The 18430-nt window shown below is 40.3% G+C and overlaps 1 protein-coding gene across 2 annotated transcripts in view; it reads right to left on the bottom strand.

Moving 5' to 3' along the window:
- The window catches only part of WIF1 (Wnt inhibitory factor 1), a 65981-nt gene extending 49445 nt beyond the window's left edge, over positions 1-16536 (bottom strand). The window contains exons 1-2 of one of the 2 annotated variants that reach the window (XM_045789657.2): positions 16027-16536; positions 15403-15542 (exon numbers count right to left, since the gene is read on the bottom strand). In XM_045789657.2, coding sequence (XP_045645613.1) covers positions 15403-15542; positions 16027-16174 — 288 coding nt within the window. In that variant the 5' untranslated portion in view covers positions 16175-16536. The remainder of the gene's footprint in view (positions 1-15402; positions 15543-16026) is intronic. The other variant, XM_045789656.2, reaches the window with a different exon arrangement.
- Positions 16537-18430: the final 1894 nt, after the last annotated feature.

Raw genomic sequence — 18430 nt, 5'->3', positions numbered from 1 at the left:
TAGATAGATAGATGATTGATAAATAGATAATAAGGAACTGGTTCATGTGATCATGTTAGCCTGAGATCTGCAGTTGGCAAGCTCAAGACTGAGGAGAGGCAGTGGTATAAGTTCCAGTCTGAAAGCAGGGAGGCTCAAGACCCAAGAAGAAACTGCCTGTTTCAGTTGCAGGCAGTCAGGCAGGAGGAGTTCCCTCTTGCTTGTGGGAGGGTCAGCCTTCTTGTTCCATTCAGGCCTTCACCTAATCAGATGAGGCCCATCCACACTGGGGGGCGCCATATGCTTTCAATTGACTAATTCAAATGTTAATCTCATCCAAAACACCCTCATAGATGTATCCAGAATAATGTCTGACCAAATGTCTGGGCACCTGGTGGCCCAGTCAAGTGGACACATAACATTAACCATCACACATCACGTTCTCCAGTGTGGTCAGGGCCCAGACTAGGGGGAGGTGATCAAGGTAAGCAGAGTGTAAATTTATGGAGACACTTACTCCTAGGTTCACACAAACATCCTGAGTGTCTCACTCACCCTAGTCCTGGCCCCATGTCCCACTCAAAAGGGCAGATTCAATCACCTTTCTTAACTTGAAGGGTTTTATATTAAGGGGGCAGCTTTCTACAATCATGTAAATACCATTCTAAAAAAGTCTTGGCTATGCGGAGTTTCTCAAGGAATTGATGGCAACAAATATCTGAAATACCAAGTATGAAAACAGATGAAGGGGAATTATTTCTGTACTTACCATGGCATGGAATGGTAATCCACTTATATTTTCCACTGAAAATGGTTCCTTATAGTTTAAATAGTATTTATCAAATGGGCCCTTATTTATTTTTATCAAAAGGCAAAAGTATCTCTATAAAATCACAAACGCAAATCTTCTCATGCATTATAGAAGAATGCACAGCTATTAAAGATCAGGTTCGAATTATTTTACTTTGGGCTAAAGGCCATTCATCGCAGATTTTCACAGTTATTCCTCATATTTACTTATATATAGTTTCAGCAATGCCTGACTTCTCAGTTATTAGGAAAACTGAATGAACTCAATGAAACAAATGAAAGCATGTTTTAAAACTATTAAGTGCAATATAGAAAGGTGTCACTGCTATTAGCAGAATGATCCTACCTTAATTCAAGAGAGCTGTACCAATTTGTACTGTCTCCCTCACTTTATGAGTAAATGTTCCCTCAAACCCCAGACAACATAGGACAGGCAATAATAACTCTCCAAATTCAAGCTTGCAGATACCCAAGAAATCAGATACGTTTAACGATCAAACTTTGGGAACCAGAGACACCCAGCCAGTCTGGAGTCAAGCTTCAACTTAGTTAATTTGATATTTGCCTTGAAAGGTAGGACTCTCTAAATGAAGCTGCTTCGCTAAAAATTGACTTGCCTGGACAGATTGGCCTAGTCCTTTGTGACACAGAAGTGAAACAATATATACATCCATATCCCTATGCTATGGGTATATCCATATAAAGAGTAGAGAACCAGTAAATGCTATCTGTGATAATTTTATACTTTTGTTAAATATTTAGGAATCAAGTTGAAGAAATCCAAAACTGCTCATGGGAAAGAGGTGAAGAAATTGGGGGTGTGGGGGGACATGGGCTGCGGGAAATTAATAGTGGTGTCTAGTGCGGGTCAAGCGTGTTAACTCATGCTGTTTTAGGTGCCAGGTGGCAATGTTCAATGTCAAATTGAGGAAATGGGTAGACTCCCCCTGTTGGCACAGAACACCAAGCTGCTCTGAGACTGTGAGGCCCATGGAGAATACAGCCCTCTGCGGCCCCTGGAGTCTTTATAGCTTAGGGAGCGTGGAGGGGCTGCATCTAGATCTGACAGGTGGGTCTCACCAGGGCTGCACTGTAGCAGCAGAGGTCAAGACACCTCCCTCCAGGATGGCATGTGCAGAGTCCTTCTAAGAACTCACAGAAATAGCTGGCCTTCGCTAGGGAAGAAGCAGGAGTAAATGAACCAGAGATCTGCAATGGGGAGGACAAGGCAGCAAACTTCAGGGCATAAATGCAAGGCAGGACTCTCCAAATGGGAGCCCACAGACTGTTAAGAGTCTTGGGATATTCAAGTTAGAGCAGGAAGGTAGGTTGTAACCCATTATGAAGAAACCTTTCTTTGATTAACACAATTAAAAATATTCAGTAACATCTGCCCTAATAAGTTCCATGCCACTGAGCATGTTCAAGTAGAGGCTGAGAGACCACGATTCATGGATGCTCCAGAAAATGTTGGTCATGAAAGGGTGGAGGAGCTCTGGGATCTCTTCTAACCCTACTATTCTGTTAACACCTAAAGACACAGCCAGAGAAGGCAAAGAAAACACTGGGTGAATATGGAGAGGTACTCAAAGCTTGAGTCCAGCCTGAAATCGAGCAATTATGTAAAAGGAGGAAATAGAAAGTATATGTAAAATGATATCATTCACATTTATAGTTATTTAGGGTAAATTCTCAAATCTATGATGGACCCTTAATGCTTTCAGTGACACGGAATTTGAGACGTTTATTTTCTAACTCACTGAATATGTTAATGGTCTATTGAAATGAGTTATGTCAGGTCACAGTACCCCACAAATTGGTGTCTGTTAGAGAGCACCCCCACAACCTTAAGAAATGTTGAGGTGGAAAATTCCACAAAGAAGTAACTTTTACATTGCCACCTGCTGGCTACTGCTGTAAGTGACAGCAATACGAATACAATTTAAGTCTTTTTTCTTTTCTTTTTTTAAGATTTTATTTATTTATTTGACAGAGAGAGACAGCCAGCGAGAGAGGGAACACAAGCAGGGGGAGTGGGAGAGGAAGAAGCAGGCTCCTAGCGGAGAAGCCTAATGTGGGGCTCGATCCTAGAATGCTGGGATCACACCCTGAGCCAAAGGCAGACGCTTAACGACTGCGCCACCCAGGCACCCCTACAATTTAAAAGTCTTGATCAAGTTCCAACTGGAGACAGGAATATTGATTGAAGTTACAAATGACAGGAATCAAATAGTTTCACCAAGTCCTCAAAAGGCATATATCCGAGTAATTTTACAAGTTTATTAGGGATCGGTCTGGGTATTGCCTTAAGTAGGAGATAATCTCCATGGACTTGACTTCAGATATGAATCACGCCCCTGGTGGTGCGTCCATGACTAATCCTGAAAAGCCCTTGTAAACGAGGCACACTAACAAACCCTGTGGCATAGGTTTATTCAGGTCTATCTTCAGCCCACACAGACTGTTTCCCCAAGAGTAGCTCTAGACGCTTAATTCTGGAGAGATGACTTTCTCTGTCACCTAGTCCTATAGCGACATTTGTCATATTCATTTCCAAAACACTAATAATACTAATGGCAAGTAGGAGGCAAAATACATGAGGCCAGACTATCTCAAGTACAGAAAAGCCATGAAGTTAAGCAGAGAAGTTGTTCCAAGTGTGCATGTATTAGTCTTACAGGTTTCAGGCTACCCCCTGAAAAACACCAGGAACCCTATGTAGATTAATTCATACCTCTCCCAACACAGTTATGCACCTTGTTCATTTTGCAATTATAACACATTTAATATTGTATTGTTGTTGTTTTGTTCATCTCTGTTTTCACGCTAGACTGAGGGCAAGCTTGATCTCCTTGAGGGCAATCTTCGTATGCCATATATACATATATATGTAATATATATTATATATATTATAATATATTATATATAGTATATATATAGTATAGTATATATATAGTATATATATACTATACTATATATATAGTATATATATACTATATATTATATATTTTACATATTTTATATATTATATATAATATATTTTTATATGTTATATATATTATATTTTATGTACAAATACTATATATATAGTAATCTTCATATAATTCAAAATATATATTGAAATCCTCATATAATATATTATATTACATATATATATATATATATATATATATATATATATATATATATATATTAGCACTCAGCACAAGCTTTGGCATTAGGTAGGTCCTCAAATATTTATTGAGTTGAGGTCAAAACAAGGAAGGAAGAGAGGGAGGTACTAAAGAAAAACCCCAAATCTCCAAAATCAGTCTTTCTATTCTACATCTCAAAACTTTGCTCTAGACTCAAGTTTTCAAATTCATACCAGACTCTGTCATCTGAACATTCAGCAGAAAATTTGTGTTCAAGAATTTCCAAATGGACCCCACTGCTTTTGTACCTCAAACTCTTCTGCTCTTGCTCCTGTAATTAATTTCTCAGTTAAGACATAACTATCCAATCATTTGTCCATCCATCTTGGGAGTCATCCTCTGGTCCCTCATTTCCATAACACCCACGTGTCAATTACACTGACAGATATCTCTGAAATCTGCTCCTTCCTCCCTCTCCCCACTGCCCACCTTCTTTCACACTCTTGTCACTTGGTAATGTCTTAAATAACTTCCTAATTCATTCCTAGTCCTTAGCCAGGCACCCCAGCATCTACCCTTCCTCTGCCACCAAAGTTCCCTTTCATGCAGACATGACATTACCATCTACGTTATCATGCTCCCTATTTTCTGTAAGACAAGTCAACTATGGCATACAGAAATCATAATCTTCCCAATCTTTTTGGGGCTGCTAGTCCTTCTCCAATGACACCAATGATCTGTGATCTTGTGTACTTTCCTAAGGTTTATTAAGTATACATAGAATGCCTAGTCCAGCTCCACCTGCCTTGGCTACTCTCTGCCTACTGAACATTTTTCATGACCTAGGTTAGATGTTACCTCTTCTGTGATACCTTTTTCAGAATATAAGTAATTGTAAATTTACCTGATCAATGACAAAACCCTCTGGCTTTATGCTCCATAGCACTTCTCTTAGGGCATCTAATGAGCGCCACCTAGCCCATAGGAAGGCTCCGTGCAAATTAGGTAGAAATGTCCCCTCTGGACAGAGGTAGCTCTGTGTCACTCTATCAGACTTGACAAGTGAAGTGAGCCGGACTTCGGCTCAGGCAGGTTGAACTTGCCACTTTGGTCTGGTTACCTCATGCAACAAAAAAATCTCATCCAACCGCACATGTGGGCCCTGAGAAGTCAACACAATTACTGCCTCATATGCCACAGTCTTCACCGCCAGCTGGTGACTTCTTAGAAGGCAGTTAGACCAATTAAAATTTGTATTTTCAGAACCTAACACATAGTAAGCTTTGATAAATGTTCTTTGAATTGTTGTTTTTTGAATGAGAAAACATGCCAGAAGTTACCACAGGAATATCTCTGAAGTATATAAACATATATACCGCATAGTCTTAGGCAAATAATTTGATTTCCTTGTGCCCTAGTTTCCTCATTTATAAATTGGGGACAATACTAGTGCCTACCTCAGGCCTTCTGTGAAGATCTGATGAGAGATTATCTGGCAAAGTGACTGGCCAAGAGTATGTGTTACACAAGTATTGACTATTATCATCAATATACAATAAATAAACGAGTATTCTGAGATGAACCTTTTTAAATTTGACAACAAATAAGACAATTATGGAGGAAGAATCCTTCTGCCCTGACTTAAAAAAACAGAGACAGTCATTGCAATTTGAATTAAGGTATTACTGTTAATGTTAAATGATTGAAGATATTTTACTTAAGACAGAAAATCATATTTTAGAATTTGGAAGGCATTTAGAGGTAATCCAAACCGCTTTCCGTATAGATAAAAGAATTGGGTTAAGTGAACTTTCCATGGGTTCTATTGTTTCCCCCTGTGGCCCTTCCCAAACATCCAGCCTCATCTCCTCACACACATACACGTATCACCGCCCAGCCCTGGCTCCCAATATTTTCCATTGCATACATCCAGCCCCTGTCTAGGGCACCACTAGCCTCTTCCAGAATGTACTTTCACAGCTCCTTTGCCTCTGCCTGTGAGAGCTGGCCTCCCTACACACCTGACTCCTATCTCAGCTGATTCAACAGCTTCAAGTCCCAGGTCAATTGTTGTATCTTCTCTGGCAAAGCCTTCCCCTCCTTCCTCGCCAAAGTTAGCTGTTGCCTCCTCTGTGTTCCCACTCTGTGTTCATACCTCTATTTAACACTTATCAGACCAAGGGCCCTGAATCCCAGCTGTCTAGGTTTGAATTCCAGCTCTGCCACTTACACCTATGTTTCTCTTGCTCCTCTCTGCCTCAGTCACCTTATCTATTGAGTGGGAATAATAATCAGATCTACCTTATGTATTAATTCATTCAACAAATAGTTATCAACTGCTTATTGTGTGTCAGGAACTGTTCTAGGACCTGGAGTAGTTACATGGTGAACGAGACAAAGTCCTTGTTCTCATGAGCTTACAATGAATGGGAGGGTTGAACAATTAAAATCAAATATAATCAGGTATAATCAATATTCTTAGGGCCATAAAAATATACAGCAGAGAAGTACACTCAAGAGTGATGAGGGTAGTGGTGGTTGTTTTACAGAGGAGAGGCAGGGAGAATCTGTTAGAGGACGTGACATTTGATTACAAATGGGGGAAATGAGCGAGCAAGTCACATAGAAATCTAGCAGGAGTGAATGCTAAGCAGAGAAAATTTCACGTGCAAAGGCTCTGGGGCAGGAAGGATGAGCTTGGGACTCAGGGCAAAGGCTAACAGGGCTACTGCCAAGTTAACGAAGCAGGCGGTGGACGCAATGAGATGCTCTTTATTCCTAGCACCAAGATTTTTGGATTTTTATCTCCTAAATGTTTCCCCAATCCATTTTTCCATTCTCTTCATCCCTGATATCCTATTATCCTTGATTTCTCTCCTTAGAGCCAAGCCCCCTCAAAGCTATCTTCCATCCCCCTGACACAAGGATCTAAATATGTAACTCTAATGCTACTGTCCTCTGCTTTATACTTTTTCATGGACTGACTCCACACTGTCTGTAGAGTAAATCCCAGATGCATCACCATGCTGGACAAAGTCCTCTAGGACTTAGCCCCTCCCCACCTCTTTACTTCCTACTTGCACATATACGCCAGCCACACCAAAGTACTAGTTCCTAGATAATGTCTTTCTGGTCTCTACAACTCGCCTTATGCTGTTTCCTTTCCCTAAAAACCATCTCCTCTTCCACGTTTTTGGTTGGCTAACTCAATAGTCAGACTCAGCTCTGGAGTTACTTCTCCTCTTTGCTCATTATAACCTGGGACTGTCCTAGTGCGGCTACAGTACCACTTCTGAGCAATTATTAGGATGATCTGTTTGTATACATCTGTTTCTCCAGTTAGCTTCTCATTTTTTCAAGGGCAGAGAATTGGTCCTTAATCATGTTTTGCCTCCCCAGAGCGTGATCAGTGCTCTGGCCAAGAGCCTCGAAGCGAGAACTGTGTTCGTGCCCTTCCTCATATTGTCAGCTAAGAAGTCAATCCTGAATCTGTCCCATCTCAGGCCCGCACAAGACGTAGCTGCTCTATGAGACTGATTCAGGTAAATGTATTTCAAAGGATGCCTGACAATTTTCAAGATTCTTTAATCACATTCGTCTATAAAATTCAAAAGAAGACAAAATCCACATGTCTATCTGAGAAAAAATTGTGCTATGACTTCAGAAGTTTTTTTTAAAGGATTTGTGTTTATTTGAGAGAGAGAAAGTGTGTGTGTGTGTGTACACACGCGTGCGCACAAGTGTGGTCTTGCTGGAGGGGAGAGTAGGGGTGGAGAGAGAGGATCTCAAGCAGACTCCCTATTGAGCATGGAGCCCCACACAGGGATCGATTCCACAATCCTGAGATCATGAGCTGAGATGAAATCAAGAGTTGGGCGCCTAACTGACTGAGCCACCTGAGAGCCCCTGACATTAAAGTTTTAACTAGTAAGTTTTAAAAGAAAGTCAAATACTTGAAGAAGCAGGCTTATTTTAAGTAAATCTATGTCCAGTGTCCACTTCTCATCATTTAAATGGAAGCATCACCTGCCAAGTGTAATTTCTATACCTTTATTGTACTTTTCTTGATACTTAAAAATTAGGTATGGGAGTGGAAAATAGATGATAAATCAATTCTTTAACAAATCAACATATTATTTTCCTTATTTAAGCTTCTTTTTACATTGAATTCAAAGTTCTAGATCCATTAGAAAATAAATTGATTTTTTAAAAAGTTCTATGCACTCACAAAATGTGATTTTTTTTATAGTTCCATACCCTAATTGCCAAAAATAATTTAACTTGGAACTGAGACTAACTATCACAAAGTTTTACAAAAGTTTAATAAGAAAGAAAAGCTGATTGATGATTGTAAAAAAGTCACTGTCCACCCGAAACATAAACCAAAGATTTACTTAGTATATCCCTGGGACAAACCTGCAAAATACTGAGTCTATTGTTTTCACAGCGGAGAAGAGAGACATCTTCCTGAACTGTTTCTACCTTCTTCTCCTCCCCCAGAATCCTTCTCCATTATTTCACCTTGACGTTCCCTTCACTGAATTTCCATGACCTCTCAGATGGGATACGAAGCCCCTCATGATCACCTAGAACATGTCTTCCCGTTTAAGACCTCCATGCACTTGAATATACTGAGCTCTCCACTTGGAAGGTATTTTTCCTCCCTTACTGGTCTGATGAATGCTTCCTCATCCTTCAGGAATTAATTCAGATATCACCTGCTCAGTGAAGAGCTCCTGCTTCTCCTTCCTCCAGGCAGGGAAAAGAGAGACTTTCTTTGTTCTCTCAATAAATCCTATACTTTCTAACCTCATTTGGATGAGTATCAGGAATATTTGCTTCCTAGACGATTAGCTTCCTGAGGGCAGGGAGCTCTTGGTGTGCTCTATGACTCAGTGTCTATGTTTGTTGATCGACTGCGTGCTTGAGGCAGAGAAACACCATAGAGGAGAATGACTCCCCATCCAGGAAGGGCTTACAGCAATGTAACCGAGGTACTCCCAGGCTGGCAAACGGGGCAAGTTGGCTCAGTTATCGCAGCAAAGGTAGTCCTGACCTGACAAAGCCTCCTCCAGAGATCCAGCTACAGGATGAAGAACATTTTCACTAAACTCTTAATCCCCAAACTTCTCCTCTCACAACACATCAGGGACATTGAAGTGAAACGAGTTTAATCCAAAACAAAATGCTTTATCAACTATCATTCCTTTCCACTTCCCCACAACAATTCAAAAGATTTTTATTTCTGCAAGTGTTTTAAAGTCAGGAATAAACACAGAGGGTAGCGGTGAAGGGTCTGTTTACGCGCCTTTGTACCACCGTGTACAGATGACGTAGCAGAGTTTACATTTGTGCCATGTCAATCGCTATAGAACCAGATGTGGCTTACAAGGTACCTTGTAACTCATCTCCTCTAAGCAATAAAGGCTTTTTTTTTTTCTGGCAAAAGTTTGAGAAGCTTACTGCTGTTTTCTATCAGCAGATACAACAGATGGCTGGCACATGCCTGCTTTGCTAAATGAAATGGGCTCTCTGCAGAATTACTCTTTGATCCCTAGTGGCATGTCCACAACACCACCATGCAAAATACCACAGCATAGCAGAATCTAAACATTCAAAGTTTAAAGCTGTGTTTTTGATATGAGTACCTTCTTAAAAAAAAATCATGCCCACAATATGTCAACATACTCACATTCCCACTTTGAAACCAGGGACCAGGGGTCAAAAACTGAGGCATTTCCTCCATTTGGTGACATTAAACCACAGCAAAGGTATGATGGCAAACCCCAGGAGTATGAAAGTACGCAACCACTTGGGCTGTAACTACCAAAACAATCATAACTCCATTAGGAAAAAATGCGAACAGTACACATTAAGGGACTTAAATAATAATAATCAGTGTTACCATAACTTATGGAATTAGAAGATGGTTAAGGGTACTTGGCAGTTCCTTTGAGCAGGGAGAGGAAGTACTTGAATGAAAATTCACTTCTCTCTTGCCTTTCTTTCATTTTTGTCGAGGGGAGAAAAGAAGGAAAGAAACATTTTCATACAGCTCTCCTTTTCTCAGCAGTCCAATGGGAAATTTGAGACTGCAAATTGCAGCCAGGTTTAGTGGGACCAGTGTGACATCATATCAAACACCATATTGCAAAAACAAGCTATCCGGAGCTTTAGGGGTATTTACGTGACAGAATTGGATTATCTAGTTCATATTACAGAAACATGTCAGTAGAATGATTCCACTTTTTAAAAAAATTCACAAAAGTATGAGTCAGTTTTCAGGAAAATGATCTGTTTTTTACTTTTCTTTTTGCCAACAGTACCTTCCTCGTTTTAAAGCTAAATTTGGGTTCTACTGACTAGAATCACTCACAAAGACACGACTATCCAGGTAAAGTTCTGGAGCTTTCCTTACACTTGGTTTTGTGTTAGTATTGTTCTTCTTTTTGGCAGTTTGAAATAATTCAAGAAGTTTTTTTTAGTTGGTAGGGAGCTCGGAAGGCTTATGAATACATTTATGTTCCTTACATATTGATAAATATTGTTCTCTTTACCCTGAATCTTCAGCACATGTAGTGTTTTCTGTTTTCTATGGTGATACATAACACAAAAGAGCACATTTCTGCCGTTTAACTCAATAATCAATTCTTCTAAGATGTACATGGGACCACACAGGGCAGCAGACAAAATTCTCCTCTTCCTTTCCTGTATCCACAATGATGCTTTTCAGTTTTGTTTTTAAACATCTTGCAGTTGAGAAAAATGAGGCTCTATCACTGACTTCTAGTGGTTATAAGAATTGTGACCACTATACACGGTAACAGGTTTAATTTCAGATCTGGACCTGTCGTTACAGATGGTTAGAGCTTGCTTGGTAATCCATGTGGTGGGTTGGAAGTTAATACTGACTGGTTATCTTCACCCAGAGAATTTCTGGTCCATACACACCAATTTTACCCCAACCCTTGCCAACCATCTCAGAAATACAGGCATTTGGTCACAAGGAGGTTGGAAAACTAGTACAAATGGCTCAGCATAAATCCATCACCATTGCTTTAATAAAAAAAAAAAAAAGCCAACGTAAAAAGAGATGCCCAATTAACTGGGTACTAGATTCATAGGACCTTAGCATCTATATGAGGGTGACAGAATATATTACAGTTACTAAAATTAAGTCTATATGATCTTTATAAATAAAAATCTATTTATATGATCTGTAGAAACAAAAAATTTTGGCCTTGAACCAAATTGGTTCATATGGAAATCAGCAATGGTGTCCTAATACTAGAATTTAGATTTGTCTAACAAAACTTCTCATTAAAGCTTTATTTGAAAGCCATTAGTTTTAGAAAGGTTTATTTTCCAAATAATATGTTTAATTAGTGCATCATTTAGAATACCAAAATGGTCACTCATGGCCCCTACCTGTCCCAAATTTAGAGAAAAATTAGAATAAGGAATGCCTCATTGAAAAATATCAACCATTAAAAGTTATATACAGCAATAAAGGGTATTTTCCCTTAATTACTAAAAATCCTTTAAGCCTAAACCTCTTTAATAGAAATTCTTCTCTGATCTAAAGGCCTTGAGAAAGAGCATGTCAGAAGGCAAGTATTTTAAATGGGAGATAAAGCAGAGACAGGGTTTTCTATGGAAAATGAGGATTTCAGCAAAAGAGGTCAGGTCATCTGGTTTCAGATAAGAAAGACTTCCTAGGCAGATCTTTAGGGATCTTGAAAAAAAACTGTTGAGAATCAGATCAGCATTAGTCAATTATTTGGGCTCCATAGTTATGATCAGCCATGAAAACCATTTGTTTTACCATTTTGTTGAGTGATGTATTGTGTAAAAATGATATTGGATAATAAATATAAGTAAACTATAATGTGGAACATAATGCAAGTTTAAACTCTAAAGTATAGCCTTTTGTACCCATTTAATGTAAAATAGTTTTTGAAATTACAAATCAATACACACTCATTGTGGAAAAACAAAAACGAAACATACACAGATATAACCAATGTTGACACCTTGGAGAATCAGAGGTTACAGGCTGAAGGTACAGTGTATCGAGTGTAATATTTACCAACATGTAAGGTACATAAATGTGTTCATAACCCTTCCTAGCTCCCTATCAGTTAAAAACCTCTGATACATCAGATGCTTATTCCTATGTCTGCCTACATATTTTGTAATGGAATCAAACAGAATATACTGTGATAGGCTGTTGACCTAATCTGTCATGAATATCTTTCTATGGCATTGATTGATGTCTAGAATATTCTTTTTTTCTTTTGATGTCTAGAATACTCTTATTAATGAATCATTGCATTTTCCTGTCACTATCACTAGACCTCTAAATCCTACCCATTTTTACATTTATAAATAGCACAATGAGGAACGGTCTTGCACCCAACATTTTATTAATATCCATAATTATTTCTTTAGGATGAATGTCTGGAAGTAAAATTTCCCAAAGGATGTCTATCAAGATTTTTGCTATCAGAATCAAATAGCTTTGCAAAAGGCTAACAGGGGCATCAGCCACATACAAGCAGACACCATTCTCTACATACTCAAAACACTCTTAAAAACCTGACCAACTTGATGTGGGGAAATGAATCTCACTGTAATTTTTATTTGCATTTGTTTGAAGTAGAACATAAAAGTTATTTCAAATGGCCCCAAGAATACTTTGGATTAATAGACTAATAATTTATTGGAAGGAGATAACACCTACTGCTTCTAGGTGTTCAATCCTAAAGTTAGTTTAACTTTCTCCACATGTTGCCAAAACGCTTTAATATGAAGCTCAAAATTTCGTTAATCAGCTGTGTGTTTTTGCTTGTGTTGAAATCCTAAATGTTTGATATTATTTGGATGAAATATCTAGATAATGGAATGAACTTTTCATTTTCCATGTAGATGTTTTGATGTGGTTTGGCTTTAGCCAGAGATGCCTTTCAAAATACTTAATTGGTATTGAAGTGATTATTTTTCTCATCTTCAAAATTTCCATGCATTTCAAAAATTATGTTGCTGGAGTCACATAACTTTATTGAGTACAGTGAGTAAAATTTAAGTAATATTTTTAACTGTCCCGCTGTTTGGCATTGTGTAGATCCTACCGTCCTCACTTACCCTCCCGGCTAATTAAAACAGACACCAGAGTTCATGTTGTTACCTGTGGTAACCTATCCAGAGCAGACTGAGCACAAAGAGCAAGATAACTTAACTGAGGTGCTAACATTGTCCTGCGTAATGAGATAATCCACAAGGGTGATCAACACCTAAACAAGAGAGAAAAAGATGCTAGAAGCTTCATCTCCACACCAGTGCCAATATGTTCTCTACTCCTTTACAAGGGACATTCCTGAGATTGATTCAAGATTCATTTTGTACTCAACAATATGTCAGTGCTTGCAAACATGCACTATGCTGTAAAGCGACAGGGGAGATGACATGGCATTTAAGCGTTTGCTTCAAAGTCTGTTCTCCAGAAGACAAATGCATATGAAAAATAAATAAGTAAGAACCGTGGACATTTTCTGCCTCTCCTATAGTTACCAAACCCTTTCAGCCAGGAAGGAGTGTAAGTTAAGCTGTATCGTCTCATGGTTCTTATAAATTCATAAAAGTATAGGTAAAGAAAATATCCTTTTAAAAATTACAAAATTAATATTGATCTCATCTGCCAAGTGGTCAAACACAGATTCAGGTGAAAAGAAAGGAGATGGTAAAAGGCCATTCACTGCTTTACTACTGATTTTGTACTATTCCAAAACGAATTGTCCATAAAGTATGGAGAGGGAATTATAGGAAGAAAAGGAGTACCCTCCTTTAGAGCAATAGGAGCCTCAGTGAACTTATCTACCAAATGGGGGTGTTAAAATAGATGACTTTCCTGTTATGAACCCTGGTGGATCCAAAAATATATTTCTTTCTTTACAACAATGGAAGTGTTGATGGGTCTAGATTTGGTTTGTTTTAGAAAAAAAAAAAAAAAAGAAGGAACAGACCTGAGGGAAAAAAAAAGAAGGAACAGACCTGAGGGAAAAAAGACGATTAAATTGGTCATGGTCACACCCAAATATAACAGATAATTAGAGGGACCCAAAGTGGCTTCTTAATTCACAATAATTACTTCTTATAAAGCATTTTCTGGATCACATTCTTCATGAAAATAACCATATAAGTAAATTTAGAATAAAAAAAGACCTGAAAATGTGATTTTAATTATAATTACAATGATTTTCATAGTGGACATATTTTACTGTCTAATGAGCAAAAGAATTTATTACTTACTATTTGTCCTCTAAACTCTCCAACTGCACAAAAGAAATTAAACTCACATATTTATACTCCCTTTCTTTCCAAAATTAGAGGTCATTTATGTATTACTGGAACTGTACAAAAGGTAACATACAAAGGATGGTAATGTGCTAAGAAATAAAAGGAATACTTCATAAAAGTATATTGCAGTTTTCTTTTTCCATATGAAAGTATTTTAAACAGTACTTAAAAAATCAATAGCCTGCAATATTTTACAAATGTTCTTACATGACACTTTTGGGAGCTGTGAACTTCAACCAGAAATGTGTAGCATTTACAGTGTTCCAGTGAATAACATTCAAAAATTTTTTCAAATATACCATGTCAAAAATATTTAAAGAGTTTAAAATTTGTTGTAAAGTATAAATAATGTCAAAAGGGATTGGTATATACTATGGAAAAAGAGTCTTTTAGATAGTATGGGTTTTATGTTTTACATATTTTATTGTTTTATGTTTATTGTAAAATATGTTTTACATATTTTATCTGGCATAGATATTATTACATATTTTATTGTTTTAAATATGTAAAATATTACATATTTTATTGTTTTATGTTTATGGTAAAATATGTTTTACATATTTTATTCTGGAATACATATTATATTAAATTTTAATGTCAATGATGATAGAAAAAAGTGATATTGGTATTTGTCTCTAGCAGTCTGAAGGCAACGGAGTCATATCAAACTAGCAAGTTTAGGGGCGCCTGGGTGGCACAGCGGTTAAGCGTCTGCCTTCGGCTCAGGGCGTGATCCCGGTGTTGTGGGATCGAGCCCCACATCAGGCTCCTCAGCTATGAGCCTGCTTCTTCCTCTCCCACTCCCCCTGCTTGTGTTCCCTCTCTCGCTGGCTGTCTCTATCTCTGTCAAATAAATAAATAAAATCTTAAAAAAAAACAAACAAAGTAGCAAGCTTAGGCACACTGCTTATCTTTTTCTTTTGGCAATCTTTAATTTATGTGGCACGTTTAAAAACACGGGAGTTAATTCTTTATTTGCTTGGGAGATCACATGAGAAATCACTCTTAAAAGTTGTAAAAATGTGCCAGCCTACACACTACACAGTATTGTTTCTACCTGCCATCAAGCAGTGGAAATATTAAAGGGTAATTTTCTCCACCCTTTCTGGTTATCAGTACTTACCTGCCCCACAGCTTGCCAGGTAAAATTCATGGAATGGATATTGACAGGAATAGCTGGCATTCTCTGTTGTGCTTTTCTGAAATCATGTGTAAAGGGGGCCATTTTCCCCTCGGAAACAATCAAGATATCTTCTTCAAATCCTGGTTTAAAACAAAAATAAAACCATCAAACTAGGCAGACTTAAAAGAATCCGAACCCAGAAAACACAAGCAAAAAGAACACTAAAGAATTGGTATGGGCCATTTCTATACACAAAGCACCTGTCTGGGTACCAGCTAGTTTTCCTCTGTATGTGGTAAGAACAGTGCCAACAGACACATGCTTTCAGGAAAGGGACTGGACATGGAGTCCCCGGGTGCTAACAAACGCTGGGGCCACCCTAAAACATAGGGTTGCAGAAACTAGCAACAGCATGATCAGAACACTAGATAAGCTTAGGTTTCTTGAGACAGAAGTTCATAGCTTTCAGGTGGAAAATAGCCGATTAAAAGCTGGAGGGGAGCCACCTTCCTTGGAAATTAAGTTTTAAAAAACATACTTAAATGCATGCATCTCTCCTTTAACAGAAGCGCTGGAGGGAGCGCATACCCAGGTAGGGGAAGGTAGTGGGCGCGGGAGCCTTACCTATGAGCACTCTCGCCTGGTGAGCATCGATCCACAGGTACAGGCTCTCCTCCCGCGGCTGCCCGACCTCCGCGCGCAGCACCAGCAGGCACGGGAGGATGCTCCACAGCCGGAGCGCCGCGGCAGGGAAGGCGCTTCTCCGGGCCATGCTCCTCCGGATCTCCCTCCCCGTGGCTCTCGCCGCCGAACCTCCTTCTGCCTCACCTACCCAACCTGCGGCCGTTAAGTCCTCCCTCAGCCCAAGCTGTGCCCGCTTAGACGGCCGGGCGCGCAGCCTCCTGGCCGGGGTGCGAGAGAGCCCGCGAGAGCCAGAGGAGGAGGGAGGGGAGAGCGGGCGCCTGCGGGGAGGCGGAGGGGGCGCGGGAGGAAGAGGGGACGGCGGAGACGCAAGACTGGCAGAGCAGGAGATGCCGGCACGCACGGCGAGGCCAACAGCCCCAGGGTTAAATACAGCCCGAGAGGAAGAGCGGGAAGGGAGGGCGCGAGTGAGGTGCGAGCGAGGAGTAGCGAGGCCCAGCCGGCCGCCACTGGGGGGCGCTTGGGGGCGCGCGCGCGGGCGGCGAGGGAGCGCTCGGAGGCCGCGTCCACGCCGCCGGGCGCGGGCGCGAGCGCGCGCGAAGGGGGCGCGTGGTGTACGCGGTTGCGGAGCGGGGCGTCGGGAGAGGCCACTGGGACGTCACTCGCCTCTGCCTCCTGCTTGGAGAGGCAAGGCCGGAGGGAAACACGGAGAACTGACACGCGCGGCTTGAGTAAGCGCTGAGGACAGCGATGCTAATGATGACGACGACGGCAACGACGACTTCCATCCCCATGCCGGTGCCGAAGGAAGACGTGTATTTCCTCCACTTCTCCCTTTCCGCCGCTGCCCTTCCTCTCTGAGCCGCTCGACGCTGATACTTGGCGCGTTCCCCTCCGTGTAAAACCCGAGCCACCGTCAAGGGGTGCGGTTGATGTCAGGCGCTGGGCTTAGCTCGGGGCGCAGGGCTTCCCTTCCGCACTTGTCAGACAGCAAAAAGGGTGCTTTCACAGTGGGGAGGCTCTTCTCCCTGCTCACCCGGTGGCGCCAGGAAGAGTTCCCTGGACGCTAGATGACAGGCGTACCTGACCCCGTGGGGGGTGTAGGGCTCCACAAAGCCATGAACATCTTAATATCTGCTGAGGTTTCCAGGAACTTGGAGGAACGCGCGGTGGTACTGAAATCACAGGCGGGGCCAGGACCAAGGCTCTGGCCTTGTCTATGGGAAGAGTAGTTGGCTGGCAGTGGGCTACAGCCTCACGTAGCCACCGGATCTCAGCAGAGGGGATTTAACTTGCCCCCTGCCTAATCCCTTGACTGCGCAAAGAAAATGGAAGCAAAAGGTTAAAAAAAAAAAAAAAAAAAAGAACCAAAAAAACTAAGAAAGATTTCAGACTCAGAAAAGGGTTGTTTACTTCTCTTTGTTCTTTAGCACCCAGATGCTGCGACAAATGCCCAAGGATCAAGTGTCTAGGGTGTGGTGTTTCACTCAGTCCTTTGTAGAGTAGTGGACACCTCAAGAGGGGAAAACAAACAGAAACAACAGAAGAGAAGCCGAACTTGTGCATGCCTTAAGTTAAATAAATGTTAGGTCATGAGAAGTTACTAAAAAGAACAGAATATGCCTTCCCAGTTATGAAATATTTTCAGCTTTACAACTGCTGATCTTTAAAAGTAATGAGACAAGATGTCTAATTATGACTGATTTGAACTTGCACTGTCAAACTTTATAAGTACTTTAAAGTGCTTACTTAATTCTCAACTCTTTTAAATAGGTACTGTTATTATTTCCATTTTACTGTTGGGAAGTAGGGTTCCAGAAACCCCACTAGGTTGCTTGTGGTTACCCAGCTGGTAAGGGGGAGAGTCAGGGTTCAAATCCCAGGCACTGTGATTTAAGAGCCCATTCTTTTAGACACTCTACCTCGTACTGATAAGTAATCATAATTAGGTCCCAAGCCTCGCAGCCATTCTTTCTTTAAAATAAAAATATTTACCTCTTTTCAAACATTAAAACATTAGTTTTGATTTCATTTCAGTAATTATTCCTTTATATAGTGTATTCACATACGTTAGGCAACCTTTAGAGCCCTTTAACATTTTAATACCAATTGTCTCCCAATTAAAGATAATTTCAAAAACACGGTAGACATTTTCTTTGATTCCAGAAAGTGTGGTCTTAATTGAAACTTTTTTTTCTTAGCAGTGCTCAAACCCCTGTGGCTCTTGGTGCAAGGACGCCCTCTACAGGCTGTTATAATCAAATAGTAAGTAGGAAATATTCATAAAATGTACTTTTTGGTAGAGAAAAAGAGGGGCTAAATTCCCTCCTCATTCAGCTTCCTCTGAGTGAAGCCCCCTCTGTTCACCTCTCCTTAGCAGTGGACA

This window comes from Ursus americanus, chromosome 17 (assembly GCF_024610735.1).
Source record: "Ursus americanus isolate L20-20 chromosome 17, mUrsAme1.1.p, whole genome shotgun sequence".
NCBI lineage: Eukaryota > Metazoa > Chordata > Mammalia > Carnivora > Ursidae > Ursus > Ursus americanus.
The sequence above is the reverse complement of the archived record's forward strand: the minus strand, read 5'-3'. Positions and strand labels throughout refer to the sequence as shown.